The 16,523-nt window shown below is 35.8% G+C and overlaps 1 protein-coding gene across 6 annotated transcripts in view; it reads right to left on the bottom strand.

The window, feature by feature from the left end:
- Window positions 1–16,523, bottom strand: part of PARP8 (poly(ADP-ribose) polymerase family member 8) — a 178,316-nt gene that overhangs the window by 16,503 nt on the left and 145,290 nt on the right. For all 6 annotated transcript variants that reach the window (XM_054488212.2, XM_054488210.2, XM_063664806.1 and 3 more), the window contains 5 exons: window positions 11,379–11,471; window positions 5,584–5,709; window positions 4,519–4,584; window positions 1,925–1,992; window positions 104–152 (listed from right to left, as the gene is read on the bottom strand). In XM_054488212.2, the coding sequence (XP_054344187.1) occupies window positions 104–152; window positions 1,925–1,992; window positions 4,519–4,584; window positions 5,584–5,709; window positions 11,379–11,471 (402 nt within the window). The remainder of the gene's footprint in view (window positions 1–103; window positions 153–1,924; window positions 1,993–4,518; window positions 4,585–5,583; window positions 5,710–11,378; window positions 11,472–16,523) is intronic.

Below are 16,523 nucleotides of genomic sequence, written 5' to 3'. Positions count from 1 at the left end.
TTCTTGGAGAGGCTGGCTAAAAATTACAAGGTAGGTTCTCCCAAACTGATAAGTACTCCTCCCATTTCTGTATGCATATGTAAAAAAAAAAAAAACAACTTACCCTGTTAACTGGAAGTTTCACAATATGTGATCTATTACTTGATATAACCCTGAAATTAAAATGATCCATTAGTCACAAACACATGCCAAATATATTTAAAGTTCTTTTTCTTAGTTGGCAAGTGATTAAAACTTATTTTTGCTGTGCCATGAACTAAACTTGGAAATAATTTCATTTAGTCGCATAATTTAGGTTTGTTTCCTGAAACAATTTAAAGAGCTTATGTAACAAAAAAGGTAATATTTTAATCTGAGAAAACACACTAGGAAGTTGTTCCCTAAAACTTAAGACATAGTTTTTAATAAGCACAACCTCAAGTATCAGCAAAATGAACATTTGAACATTTCTGAATGTACTTTCAAATAATGATAATCCAAATACAAATAAGAGCAGTGAGTCATGGATCTGCTTCTTTTATTCCTCTCTTACATTGCTTAAATTAAGGATAAGTTCTTATGAAGATTTTTTTCTTTAAATATTTGAGGATCTCTTTGAGCTGATATATATACAATGGTTTACATACAAAATCCAACATATGTAGACACTGCAGTTGAAAAAAATTAAATTCAAGTATCTGAAAGGAACTGCTCTATAAGCACACAAAATAATAAGTTTTGGTAGACTCTCTTCATCTTGAAAGAAGAGTGACTAACAAGCTGAAGGAAATGATCACAAGAATTAAAAGTTAATCATCTGACTACAAGGAAAAAAAGAAAGCAACTAAATATATGCAATTTTTACCTTCAATCCAAATATAATAATGAGAAAAATTTAAAGGTTACAATGGAAATTTAGTGTTATTTTACTTAATTGTGTCAGAATTTAGTAACAGATCATAACAGATACAAAGAAGGAAGGCTTCTATACCTAATTTTTGTTATAATCTTGTTAGACTAAATTAAATGTGTATTATAAAATTTTAATGAAGTGAAAGTTAAGTAATCAGAATCTTGAGGAAGCCAGATTCTTTTGCATCTGCCCACCTTTACATATTTTTTTAAAACTTCCTGGTCATAGCATTGAATAAGTGCTCATTCATATCAATCTCTTATAAGCCTTACATCTGTATTACTGTATGGTAAATCTCACGATGGAGTTGGAGTTTTCAAAGTTAATTCAAAGAGATGTGTATAAAACCCTTATAAGGGATGCTGAGTAGAAACTAGTGTCTTCATTTTGCAAATGAGAAACAAGAGAGGGAATTATTAGAAGTAGAAGAGGGCAAATTATTTGAAATGGGCATCACAGCAAGGTGACTTCTCTCCTCTTCATAGTCTAGCCCTCCTTCTAGAATTCATGCTGGGATAACACTACATCCCTCACCAGGCTCACTCGGAAACTGCGCATCTTCTGCACTGAGCAAGCAAAGAGTTAATCATATTTATACTGCCCTTGTTAAGGGAGCAAAATATAAAATATTTATTTTAGATTAGAAAGATTTCAATAATAAAGGTTGAAACACTGAGTTTGATCACTTAGTCCTCACTGAACTAGAAAATTAAATGAACCAAAATACTTTTGCCACATAATCTAGTTAATCACATCTTTTAAAACTATAGGCAAACTGCTGTCAAATGCACTATTTATCCCTGGTAGTGCATGTGACAGCATTCTCTTCCTCTTGTGATGTATAAGTTTTAATTAAAGTGAGAGTCATTAAGGACTCTTAGGTTGTAAAATCACCAGGTCTCATAAGCTTGTAGAACTGTAGCACTGCAGGGCTTGTAAGACAGGTTTTTGTTTTGTTTTGTTTTGTTTTCCTTAAAGCAAGCAGTAGAAAAGGATGCTGTTTTCATTAAGAGGAAATCTAAAATTTTATACCATTGCAGTAAGGGATGAGCAAGGGGGTCCTGTTTATCCATCTGCTTCTTGATTTCCAGATATGGTGCCTGAAAAAAAGTCATTATACTTCTTGATTTTTCATAAAAATTCATTTTTCCATTTTCACAAAAGGAAAATCAGGCCAAACAATATGGCTAATCTAGTAAGACTTAAAAATTTATGGACTTAACATGAGAACAACAAAAATTGCCCTAGTCTTTTCTCCCAAGATGATGGGAACTGTGAACTTTCATGCCACCAAAATGACTTGCCCAAACACTGTGTTAAAAGACTTGTCCAGATTTTAGCCTGGCTTCCATTTACACTAGGCTATGTCCCTAAAGATGACCACTCTCTGGGTCCCTGCTGAGTTTCTGCTCAAGAAAACGTGATGCTGCCAAACCACAAAATGTATATTGTACCAACTCACTTTGCCAAACCATTTTTGGTAATTCTCCACTTATCCCCTTTTGTAACTTTCCATTTTTACATAACTCCCCTAGTCCCATCTTCTTTTCCTTGCCTTTTCACTTACTTGTAGTGCCTTTTGCTTCCTCTCCTCTGCCTTTAAAAACCTGGATCACCTTTGTCTTAGTTGAAGTTGAGCTCAGTTTATGCTGCAGTCTCTCTCCCCCACTGCAGTGCTCTGAATAAATCTGTCTTGCCACCTTTACAAGTGTCCTGTAAAGTTTCTCTTTCACAATGACTATTTTAACCAATAACTAATATGAAAGCAAAGCTTGTGAGGGCCACTACTAATGCTCATATCTGAGAGTCCAGACTTAGGTATAGATCTTTACACTAAAAAATTGGACGCAATTTACCTAAGACGAAGCCTTCTCTAAAAAGTATTTAATGGGATTTAACCAACAACCATTTCACAGAATGAAGAGCAATCTCTCTGTGATAATTTAGGGCTATGTATAGGACAGTACATTCTAGAAAACAGCACAGTATAATGTTGTATTTATTCAGAAAGGTTTAAAGAATTTGACACAATAAAACCTGAGAGCTTCCCTATGAAGTACACACCGAAAGAGGGTGCAGCATTACTACTTCCACCTTGACAGCGAAGCACCAAGCAATTAAGCAACTTGCCCAAGGTCACAGGCCACATTCATTGATGAGCCAGTTATCCAATTTTGGCCCCTTAACTTCCTAGGCTGACGTTCAGCCGTCTACGTTCCCTTCTATTAAAATAGCTTACACATGACCCAGAATAAAGAAAGCAATTTTTGGCAGAGAGCTGATTCCAGAGTCAGAGTTTGTAGCTATTTTTAAATCCAAAAATAATCAAGGTCTAGGGTATAGTATAAATACCTTATACCAAAGTCTTTTTCATGACTAAAAATGTTTATATGACTTTGTATAAGATATTCCAATATGTTCTTTTTTTCTCCTAGGTGGAAATACATTTTATTGTTTTCTTTCCCTATACAAATAAGGAGTGCTTGTCTGAGAAAGCATTCAGATAATACAGAAAGGTACTGGCATAGAAAAACAACCCGAAGTGATGGTGATTTTTTAAGCAAATGATAGCATTTGTGAATTAAAGGATCTCTTGTTTACTCTGCCAGACACACACTATTTATTGAGTGAATGAATGAATATTTGACTACATGAATAAATGATGATCAAAAGAATCAAGAATCAAAATGGAAATGCAAAAATGTACTTTTTGAGTATTGTCATCCTACAGAGGAGTAGAGATAACTCTGGGGGTTGGTGGGGGGCGGGGAGAAAGCAGCATAGCAGCTTAGTGGGCCCTGGGACAGGAGGGTTCGCCTATTCCCTCCCCAGAGAAAATAAAGGACCCAGGGTAATACTCATTATAAGCCTGCAAGGGTCTCTAGGGCAGTGCAATCCTTGAAACCACTACATGCAAGCTGCACACATAATGTGTGTTGTCAATCTCAGATTATTAATTTCTACTTACAATGATGAGTTTTAAACCTCTCTCCAAGTCTTTGGCAGTGGAAAGGTCTCAATAATTAAACAGTGTGTGCTTTTCCAAGTGCTGGACTATAGCCCAGGGATGTGTTAGATTTTCCTAACAAACTCCGATCCTTGCTCATCAAACTATTTCCACCAAAGCCTCCCTTAATGACCAAAAACATAAACCCATACTCTCAGGGAGCCTGGCATCTTCCAAAGTGGTTTTGGGATTTTGCATTATATAAAATATTTATGGAAAATTTCCATTTTAAAGAACATTTCTGTTTTTATTTTAATACTCAAATAACATTTTGAAATTGCTACCATCAATTAAAATTGACAGTCTAGGAAGATGGTACCAGATTTAACCTTTGCCTTAAAATATTCCGACATACCTACATGTACCCAAGCTCTTGCCCGAGTTTGAGGGCAGAGTATTAGGAGTATAATTATCTTATAATTATCCACTTACTTTCCTGAAGTCACAGTGTTACATGTTAGTACACTGATGTGATTTAATTAAAACATCTTAATACCGCACAAATTTTTAAATGATTTTAATTATACCCTGTATAATAGAAAAGTCTACATTTCACTACATAGCTAGAACTCTCAGACATTTTAAAAATATACTGTACAAGACCAGATGACATACTTACTTGTGTCATTTCTCTGATAGAAGTTATGCTATCCAGTGCTTTCATTACTCGATCATAATTCTTTTTCTGTTTAATGAAAAAGTGATGTTAAAAAACAGCATTTGCTTATAAGCTGTTGCAAGTCTGTATATCACTAGAGAAATATATTATTTCCATATGTGAATTTTCCATTGGGGTGAATTTGAAAGCAATGACTGTTTTGTGTACATAAAAGGGAAGACTATAATAAGATGGCTCCAGGACTTCAGTCAGAGAAAAGAAACAAAGAAAACAATGCCAATCCTTCTATAAGCCATGGGGGAAAAAATCTAGAAACACAAAAAAGTTACGGGGCTCCTGATTCAGGCTTTCACCACTAAAACACTAAGCCATAATGAATAAAGTCAACATAGAATCCTTCTAAAATACAAAAACCCACTTCAAATCTCACAACTGCTTTTATTTTATTTTGAGTTGAATATTGTTAACAAGAGTATGGCTGACAGTATGCAAATGATAGCATACAGTCACGTAACTGACAATTCATTTTCAAGCAAGATCTAAATATGTGCGCTGTTGCCATTTATGAAGAAATAAAGTTCTTCCAAGAAAATTGTATACAGTTGTTTCTATAAAATTATTTCAAGCTGAGTAGTAATAGAAACTGAGGCAATTTCAGCCTTATGCAATTTGAAAGTTTTGTACTTTCAAAAGGATTCTGCCTTATCTTCAGGAACATTTATAAAACTGCTTCCTTAAGAAAGGCAGGTCCATTAACAGTATGAACTAAACTTTCACTAACCTTCAGATAGCTAGGGAGGAAGAAAGGAAAGAGGAAAGGAGGGTTGAAGTGAAAATGCAGAAAAGAAAGGAAAATTTGTCCCTTTACCCATGATCTTTAAAATCAAAATGAGGTTATATAAGTCAGAATCCCCAAAAATATATGATGAAATTAAAATACTCATGGATATGCTTGATGAAATAGAGATTTAGATAGAAAGAGGAAACCTAATGAGACTACAATCTCAATGTTGTTGTTATTGTTAAAGAAAACTTTGTGATTGGTGTGCCAGGATAACAACTTACCCTGGGGTTGAAGGCCAACATCTGAGGATCATTAGGATCTACCACAGAAGGATATGGCTCGAAAATCACAACTTTTCTAGGAGATTCCAACGCAGACCTACACATGGATACTAGTAGATCTACCACCTTGAAATATACACATAAGACAGTTACTACTCTTCAGGTTTTATCCAGTGGTTCGCCATTGTTTCTCCCTCTCAAGGTAGCATAAGTTAATGAGGAAGATCAGGACTGCTACCAATTTCTCAAATGTGTAATGCAAGACTTGAGACCACATTTGACCAAACTTTACCATCAATTCAAAATAACAAACGTGTGCTGCCTCTTATTACTCACAACTTAATATCTCTTTTTCAAGGGCACACATTATATGCTAGTATTGTTCTCGACCCTATGGTAAGACAAGGCACAAGACAGACAAGTCCATGCTCTGGTGCAGCTGACAGTCTAAGGGAGAAGATACACAATAAAATATCAGTTAAACAAATAGATGCTTCAATAGAATTTTCTGATACTGTTAAATGTTATAAAAAAATAAAGTAGGCACTAGAGAATAATGCAGAAAGGGACACTGTTTTAGAGTGGCTAGGAAAGGTGGTGAATCTCAACAGAGACCTGTATGGGGTCAGAAAGGAGACAGGCGACCATCTGGGGAGAAGCTGTTCCAGGGGAAGGAAGCCCCATGTGCAGGAAAAGACTTTGGCATGCTCCAGGAATAGCTAATTGCCTGACAACATCTTTCCTCTTCCTATTCTCCTCTATCCAAGTCCACTAATGACCTTTGATTGGCTAAAGACAATGGCTTTATTCTTGTGTTATCCTGTTATCCTATGATTCTTCTGCACAATCTACTAAGAGGCAGTACTATATAGTAGTTTGATAGCATGGCTCCCCTTTCCAGTCCCCAAAACAATATATTCTGGCCACTGAATAAAGAAAACTGATACTGTCTGAATGGTTGGAGTTCACCTGAACAGACATATCTACAGTGTGAACACAAGTGACTTAATAAGGAAGCATATATATATCTTTATAGGGAAAGCTATTTCTAGAAAGTCTTTAGACAGGTATTTAAAAAATGCACAGTAAGAGGGGGCCAATTTTTGATTCTCCTGCTTTTAAGAGAGGAGTATTGTGACCTAATGACAGCAGAGCTCACTATGTTGTGTGGGTACTCACAAAACACACCCACCCAATCATAGCATCCAGAATTTCCAGTGACCTAAAATAATCAGCAACGCTCAAGACACCAGACATAACATGCCCCGAGTACATAGACATGCATATCCACAAGACACACTCAGAAAACAGAATGGAAACAGCTAATGTTCCTGACACACTATTTCATTTGTGTGTGTGTGTATATAGATATATGCAAGAAGTTATATTTCAAGCAATAAACATAGTAAGGACATAATAAAACCCTCCTTTTTGCCTTCCTCTCCCACCCTCACATTCCTTCTACGCTAGAGATGCACACTAACCCTGATACAGACTGTTTTCAGCATTATCTGGTCTCTAATGAAAACCCAAACAAGAACTGACAAAGAAGAATCAGTAAGATAAAATAGCCTTGTCGGGTGTAGTGGCTCACGCCTGTAATCCTAGCACTTTGGGAGGCCAAGGAGGGAGGATCGCCTGAGGTCAGGAGTTCGAGACCAGCCTGGCCAATGTGGTGAAACCCCATCTCTACTAAAAATACAAAAATTAGCTGGGCATGGTGGCAGGTGCCTGCAGTGCCAGCTACTCGGGCGGCTGAGGCAGGAGAACTGCTTGAACTCGGGAGGTGGAGGTTGCAGTGAGCCAAGATTGTGCCACTGCACTCCAGCCTGGGTGACAAGAGCAAAATTCAGTCTAAAAAAAAAAAAAAAAAAAAAAAAAAGATAAAATAGCCTTTTCTGAGACCTTGTAGGGAGGAGGGGAATGACACAGATGGATATGCTCTCACTAAAACCCTTTAAAAATTATGTCCTACTATGCAATTGAAGTTTTATAAAAGTCCATGCATTTTTGACCAATATTTTTACTAGTATATTTAAGTAAATTATAATGTAATAATGGGTAGTAAATTTAATTGGTAGAATATTTCTGTTAATATATGTCCTAGCCTAACTTCAACAAAAAAGTCTAACTACTGTGACTCAATTACATGGGATGCACCAAAGTTTCCAACTCCTTGGTCGCTTCCAGGACACAGTGCTAATACCTGGAAGCAGCTGCTCAGCAAGGGACATTTCCACCTTTTCGTCTGAATAAGGTCTTACCACTGGCTTTCACCAGATCATCAGTGGAAAGGGGCTGACCTGATGCAAAGAAAGGTATGCCTTCCTCACTTTCTCTACCACATGGCATATAGTAAAGACAGCCAGGACCACATGATCGAAGGGGTCCAGTCCCCCCAGTCACCACACAGAAAGTGGCCCATCAAACATTCTAATTGGAGTGCGTGAATGACAAAATGCTACCATGTTAAGCTGCTGTGATTTTATGGTTTATCTGTTACAGAAGCTAGCATTAGACTTTTTAAGAAGAAAAGCATTTATAATACAATTTGGATTTATATTCCTTTACATATCTTAATTTTTCTAAGTATCTCATGGACTAAAACATCCACTTTAAAAAATAAAAGGCTGGGTGTGGTGGCTCATGCCTGTAATCCCAGCATTTTGGGAGGCGGGGGTGGGAGGATCACTTGAGCCCAGGAGTTCAAGACCAGCCTGGACAACACAGTGAAACCTTGTCTCCAAAAAACAAATAAAAATTAAAATGTAAGAGAAGCTGGGCATGGTGGCTCATGCCTGTAATCCAAGCATTTCAGGAGGCTGAGACGGGAGGATCCCTTGAGGTCAGGAGTTCAAGACCAGCATGGCCAAGATGGCCAAATCCTGTCTTTACAAAAAAATACAAAAATTAGCTGGGTGCAGTGGCATGGACCTGTTATCCCAGCTACTAGAGAGGCTGAGGCAGGAGAATCACTTGAACCCATGAGGCAGAGGTTACAATGACTGAGATTGCACCAATGCAATTGGTGACAGAGAGAGGCTGGGTGACAGAAAGAGGCTCTCTCGGGGGGGAAGAAAAGAAAGAAAATAAAATAAAAAATAAAAGAGAGCACACAACTATGACTTCTTTTTTTTTTTATTTTGGCCTAAATGATATATTTCCCCACTCCCAACATATAAAATTACAGATTCTGAGTAGAATCTTAGTATATATGATGCATGCTATGGACAACAAGTTACACACATATATCTGCCTTCTTTGACTGAATGATATAACTGAAGAAGCAACTTGGCAGTTGACTAAGATACTTAGGATGGAAATGCAAAGAAATATTAGGTTTAAGCAAGAAAAATTAGGACATGTGATAATTGAAGATAAAAAGGTCTGTGAATTTACAGAATCAGGTGCCTCCAAAGGACATTACTACAATTCAACTGGCAGAGCAACCTTCCCTACACACACCCCTTTCAGGCAAATGAGAAAAATTCGGTTATTAGTCTTTAGTCATTAGTCTTTTACTAACTGGAAGTCCACGTGACTAAGAAAGGCACCTACAGGAATAGCCTATGGGTATACAATGTAGTCTAAAAAAGGAAGCAGATTCAGAATTATAAACCAATCATTGTCCAATATTGCAATAGTAATTTTAAAAAAATCTTAGATGAGAGCCCAATATCTAAACAAATAAAATGGAACTATTCTGTTGAAGTAGTATTTGGGGCACTGGAATAGCAGCTGCTTGGACCACAGGACACTGTTGTTCCAGGCAAGTCCCCTGCAGTGGTCCTGAGGAATGTCTTTGCAGTCCCCAGAGCACCACTTAAAATGTGGGGGTAAACTGAGGCAATGAGACCCTGAGGTGGTTTCTTTTTGTTTAGAAAAAGTGATTTCCCTGTAATCGTTAGGATTATGACAGAATACTGGGGCACCTGTTTTAAGAAATAAAGTATGAAAAAAATGCTGTCTTTGGAGTAGAATTACTAAACTTTCTGATCTTTTGATATTGATTTTTAGAATTACATCACTAAATTGAGCTGATCAAATACTTGTGCTTTGTATCAATCATTATATAATTTGAAATTCATTTCTATTCAAAACCATTAATTTTAAGATGTAACAATGATTTTAAAAGGCCAACTATTATTCTATCAACATACCATACTGTTAGCATATTACTTTTCCTTCTAATTTATAATTTACTATTTCTAGCCTTTAATTTCTTTTTTAAAGGGAAACTTGCATACGGTAAAATGTGTGAATTTTAAGTATACTACTTGAAGAATTTTTAACATATATGCACATACATAAATCTATATAAATATACATGTGAGCATATTCATACAACATACCCCTTGTAAGGTTTTAATTATTTTTACATAGCTATAAATACCATACATATTAAAGTACCTTTTTTTTTCCTTTTAGCAATATTATTTCCAAGGGACAAGAAAAACTTTCACATTTAAAAAAGAAGGATGGAAAAGAAAAAGGCTCTCCATAGTCAGATATATTTTAGTAACCCTCTAAGTATAGGCTAGCTATTTTCTTAGTTTTAGGGATGCTCAGAACCGTTAACGTGCAAATGTGTGCATGTTGGGTGTGGGGGAAATATGAAGCTATAGTTTGGAAATTTATTTTAATCATTTTTTTCATATCATATAAGACCAACATTCTACTGTTTGTATTATTTGTTTCATCTATAATTCAATTATATGAAAAATACTGCCCTAAATATTTCATCAGGTGGATGCAAAATAGTTTTAGTTAATTAAAACGACTAGGCTAAGGGGTGCGTACATTCCTAAGCTCCGGGCTACCATCTGTATTATTTAACTGTTTGCCTTCATAAGCCTGATACACTGCCTCAGGTTGTGCATGTTCAATTTTACTGTCCTGTAGTTTGTATTAGTAAATAATTTTTTAAAACTAGGTATTCGTTAAGCTATCTGAAATTTGTTTTTGCACACAGTGTAATGTAAAGCGCTAAACCAATTTCTCCCCCTGTTACAGGCCATTTGTTTCTACTTCACTTTAAATAACTCTTCAGTAAGTGAGGAGGTGAAACCTACTTTAACATACATTAAATTTATTCATAATTTGATCCATTTGGGGGATAATCTGCCATTGATCTGCCATTCTATTCTTTGCCAATACTATATTTTGTTAAAATGTTATAGCACTGCATATATGTTTCTGTATGTGGTTGTTCTAGCCTCTCTTAATGTTCATTAATTTTTTAGAATTTTCTTTGATTTTTTTCTTATAGATGAATTAGTAGTTTAGTCAGGTTCTTTAAGTTGGAAAAAAAAAAAAAAAAAAAAAAAACCTTGAAATTTTGTTGGAATTGCTTTTCTTCCTATCGCCTAAACACTGCTCTGTAAAATTGAATGTTATCTTTTTATTACATACTCTGCCTATTATCTTTTCACCTAAGTTTTAAAAATAAATTGTCTTCCATTTTATGGCAGTTATCTTTACAAATAAATTTTACATAAAGCATGCACGAGGGTTTCAACATCTCCACTTCACTGTGTAACAACAAATTAGAATTATTTTTCATGCAATGGAAAGTTGGTTTAATTTCTCTCCTTGGCAATCACAAAATGACAAAACACACATTAGATGGAGCGATAACATTTAGTTTACATATAAAAAAAATCAAATGCCAATTTGCCACTTAACTAGAAGTTATCAAATATTTTCCCCAAAGAATAGCAGAATGAAGATAACTCGTGTACTGGAACAAATTTTTCAAAGAAAAATAAGAAATAATTAGTATCCTGTGTTACTACCTGAGCTCCAGTTGCTATTTCATCAGCAGCTTCATTCATTACTCCCAGGGTTTGAAAAGCAAACACACACAGCTCTCGTTCACACACAGTAGGCTACAAAAGAAAACGGAATCAATCACAAAACTTTTTTCCAACTCTCAATATCAAAATTAAATTTCACGACATTTCACATAATAAATAGAAAATGCAAAGTTTTAGTGTTTTTTAAAATGGAAATTATACTACTTTAATAAGAAATAAATTCTTAAATTTAGGTAACAATTAGTAAAGAGTCATTTACTAATACAGAGTAAAAAAAATTATAAAAAAGATCCTTTTCAGTTAGTTTTAGACACACTCAGAACAATTTAGCGGTAAAAATATCCTTAAATAGGAAAATTTATCTCTCGGGTTTTCATATACATCTGCACATGAGATGCACAGAAAATGTAAATACCTAAGCTGGTGATATAACAATAATGAGCTTAAATATGAAAGCTGTATAAAACAAACATACAAAGGAGAATTCCACTTTTTCCTAGGAAATTTTGTTTGAAAAAAAAAATAGCATGATTCTGTTTACTTGCTACCCAGCTCTTGAAAGACTCATTTTGTTGCAAACACTTTTGACTTCAATAACCTCATGAAGTCAACAGCACTGAAATATACACTCTGCAATTACTTTGGAAGAGCTCTCATCTTTCAAATCTAATACAGTGTCATCCCTCTGATTTATCTTATCTCCCAAGTTACATTGCATTAGGTAGCTGATGAAGCCTAACACGATGCAATCCACGATGTCTCTGCACAGCAGACAAAAGGCATTTGTTAGTGCCACTGCTCCTACGCTCACTTCTTTCAGAGGCCAACTTGGTCTTCTGCTTAACCAGTGGGGATGTATGGCCCCATTCTGAACATCATTTATGTTCAGAATGGGCCCACATGCGTGGCTTTACAGATAGAAAGCCTGACCAATTACAAAGCTTTCCGGTTGACTTTGCTCCAAAAAGAATTTTAGGGAAAAAAATAAATCTATATATTTCCTTTGTCAGACTTAAAAGTGCATTTGATTCCATTTTCAGAAACTTCAGAACCATGAGAGGAAGTAGAGAAAGTTCTTCATCCAGACTCAAGCTATACACTCTGCAATATATATTTAGATATACATAGAGCAAACTGTTCAATTTCAACAACTTTTCCTTTAACTTGAGTGTTTATTTTTAATCTTCTCCAATTTTTTTGTGTATCTATGTGTGCATATGCTTTACCCTCAGTTTTCCCCATGGATATTATATTGCTTCTTTTGTTCATTTTCTGGGGCTTAGAGCATGGTATGATCTGAAATAAGAGGGGCAACCACTTACTGAATATTTACGATAGTGTCAAATGCTATTCTGGTGCTTTAATACAATGAAACAGTACACAAACAAGAATCCAAGAAGATAAACCTTAGATATCATAAAAGGCCTTGGGAATTTATTCTTGTATCAACTACTGAGGAAGTAAACAGTGACACAAAGGGCACTTTGTTTTTAACAATACTCTTTTAGAATAACCATCACTTTTATATGATTAAAATCCATCAATCCCAAAGGCTCATTTACTGACATGATTTATGACTAGTTTTTATCTGAACCTTGAACTATGCTTACTCTGTGAACATCTAAATATGTATATTTGTGTGTGCGTGTGTGCGTGTGTGTGCGTGTACATATACACACACATTCCAGGGAATATAACAATAGACATTACTTTTTCAGTACCAAATTGTGTATCTCAAAATAATAAGAGCTATTTATGACAAGCCCACAGCAATACTGAAGGGCAAAAACTGGAAGCATTCCCTTTGAAAACTGGCACAAGACAGGGATGCCCACTCTCACCACTCCTATTCAACATAGAGTTGGAAGTTCTGGCCAGGGCAATCAGGCAGGAGAAAGAAATAAAGGGTATCCAATTAGGAAAAGAGGAAATCAAATTGTCCCTGTTTGCAGATGACATGAATGTATATTTAGAAAACCCCATCGTCTCAGCCCAAAATCTCCTAAAGCTGATAAGCAACTTCAGCAAAGTCTCAGGATACAAAATCAATGTGCAAAAATCACAAGCATTCTTATACACCAATAACAGACAAACAGAGAGCCAAATCATGAGTGAACTCCCACTCACAATTGCTTCAAAGAGAATAAAATACCTAGGAATCCAACTTACAAGGGATGTGAAGGACCTCTTCAAGGAGAACTACAAACCACTGCTCAGTGAAATAAAAGAGGACACAAACAAACGGAAGAACATTCCATGCTTATGGATAGGAAGAATCAATATTGTGAAAATAGCCATACTGCCCAAGGTAATTTATAGATTCAGTGCCATCCCCATCAAGCTACCAATGACTTTCTTCACAGAACTGGAAAAAACTACTTTAAAGTTCATACGGAACCACAAAAGAGCCCGCATTGCCAAGACAATCCTAAGCTAAAAGAACAAAGCTGGAGGCATCATGTTAGCTGACTTCAAACTATACTACAAGGCTACAGTAACCAAAGCAGCAGGTACTGGTACCAAAACAGAGATATAGATCAATGGAACAGAACAGAGCCCTCAGAAATAATACCACACATCTACAACCATCTGATCTTTGACAAACCTGACAAAAACAGGAAATGGGGAAAGGATTCCTTATTTAATAAATAGTGCTGGGAAAACTGGCTAGCCATTATGCAGAAAGCTGAAACTGGATCACTTCCTTACACTTTATACAAAAATTCATTCAAGATGGATTAAAGACTTAAATGTTACACCTAAAACCATAAAAACCCTAGAAGAAAACCTAGGCAATACTATTCAGGACATAGGCATGGGCAAGGACTTCATGTCCAAAATACCAAAAGCAATGGCAACAAAAGCCAAAATTGACAAATGGGATCTAATTAAATTAAAGAGCTTCTGCACAGCAAAAGAAACTACCATCAGAGTGAACAGGCAGCCTACAGAATGGGAGAACATTTTTGCAATCTACCCATCTGACAAAGGGCTAATATCCAGAATCTACAAAGAACTTAAACAAACTTACAAGAAAAAAATCAAACAACCCCATCAAAAAGTGGGCGAAGGATATGAACAGACACTTTTCAAAAGAAGACATTTATGCAGCCAACAAACACATGAAAAAATGCTCATCATCACTGGTCATCAGAGAAATACAAATCAAAACCACAATGAGATACCATCTCACACCAGTTAGAATGGCGATCATTAAAAAGTCAGGAAATAACAGGTGCTGGAGAGGATGTGGAGAAACTGGAATGCTTTTACTCTGTTGGTGGGAGTGTAAACTAGTTCAACCATTGTGGAAGTTAGTGTGGCGATTCCTCAAGGATCTAGAACTAGAAATACCATTTGATTCAGCGATCCCATTACTAGGCATATACCCAAAGGATTATAAATCATGTGACTATAAAAACACATGCACATGTACATTTATTGTGGCACTATTCACAATAGCAAAGACTTGGAACCAACCCAAATGTCCATCAATGACAGACTGGATTAAGAAAATGTGACACACACACGCCATGGAATACTATTCAGCCATAAAAAAGGATGAGTTCATGTCCTTTGTAGCAACATGGATGAAGCTGGAAATCATCATTCTGAGCAAACTATCGCAAAGACAGAAAACCAAACACCGCATGTTCTCACTCATAGGTGGGAATTGAACAATGAGAACACTTGGACACAGGGTGGGGAACAGCACACACCGGGGCTTGTCGCAGGGTGGGGGGATGGGGGAGGGATAGCATTAGGAGATATACCTAATGTAGATGATGAGTTAATGGGTGCAGCAAACCAAAATGGCACATGTATACATAGGTAACAAACCTGCACTTCGTGCACATGTACCCTAGAACTTAAAGTATAAGAATAATAAAAAACACCCAATGGAAATAAAATGAAATCAAATATCTTACTACACGAGATTGAAATTTCAAGTAATTTTCAATCCAGGAAAAATTTCAAAGAAAAGGACAAACGCGATAGACACAACTATTATTATAAATCTCTATCAACACACTTTGTCACCAATCCTAGGTATTCATGTGTCATTCTGGCTTTGTTGCAAATGATTTTTGGGAGTTTCACCGAGACCTCTCTATTTCCTATCACAAATAACAAACAAGCAAAATTTCAGTGCTTATTATAAAGCCTTTTTCTGCATTTCTGTTTCAATGCCCCCCAACCGCAGTCTGTTTATATTCCAATCTTGAAAGTTCTAAATCAACTTTATTGACTTGTTAACTGACTCATTATTTTAAATAATACACCTGCATTCCTCAGGATGAAGCTATGATTTGATTACTTTATGGAAACACTTTTCTTTCCTGCATGTTTTTGGTTTAAAAGTAACCCTCTTCCATACTCAAGTGAATAAGGCAGATTTCTAGGTATGTTCTGCTACTCCAATAGTTTGAAGAAGGAAATCAGACAGAAATCAGGCGTCCTAGAAAATCTGCTTTTTGGAAACAAAAACCAAAACACTTTGCCATCATACTAAAAAACAAGAAGTAAAAGTAAGGAATGTGTTCTTATAAAAATAATTTTATCTTTCCTTTTTAACACAGCAACTACAAACGTCATAATGTGATTAACTTATTTACCATACACCATACTAAGTAAATGCTAGTAAATTTTTAAAATAACAATTCTGTATCTCTTGCTCATTTTTACTGGAAGGTTCAAGTAGTATTTAAGATGTAGGACGTAAATGACTTTAGTTTCGAGGTGTTTGTGTATTTATTTCTTGTAGAGTAGTAATTCTCCCTTTTCCTTGTTTATTCACACTTTATTTCTGAGAAGTTCAAAGTGTCAACACAAGATGCTGCACTAAAAGAAAGTTCTCAAATTATATTAAGTGATTAGATGTCTCTTTCGCTCACAGAAGGAACATCTTATTCAAGGAAGAGAAACTGAATCACTCCCTTAAAGACACACAAGTAGTTATATTGTGGGCTAGTCTTATCCTATTCCCACCCAATCCTTCACCCTGACAAATTCTATGACTATGTTATTTACACAGAAAATGCTAGCATCAATTCAAAATGCACATCGTCATTTTAAGAGCTATTACCAGTTAAGTGTATTGCGCCATGTTTTATTGTACATAAT

The sequence above is a fragment of the Pongo pygmaeus genome, chromosome 4, assembly GCF_028885625.2.
Source record: "Pongo pygmaeus isolate AG05252 chromosome 4, NHGRI_mPonPyg2-v2.0_pri, whole genome shotgun sequence".
Lineage (NCBI taxonomy): Eukaryota > Metazoa > Chordata > Mammalia > Primates > Hominidae > Pongo > Pongo pygmaeus.
This window is presented reverse-complemented; position numbering and strand designations above follow the sequence as displayed.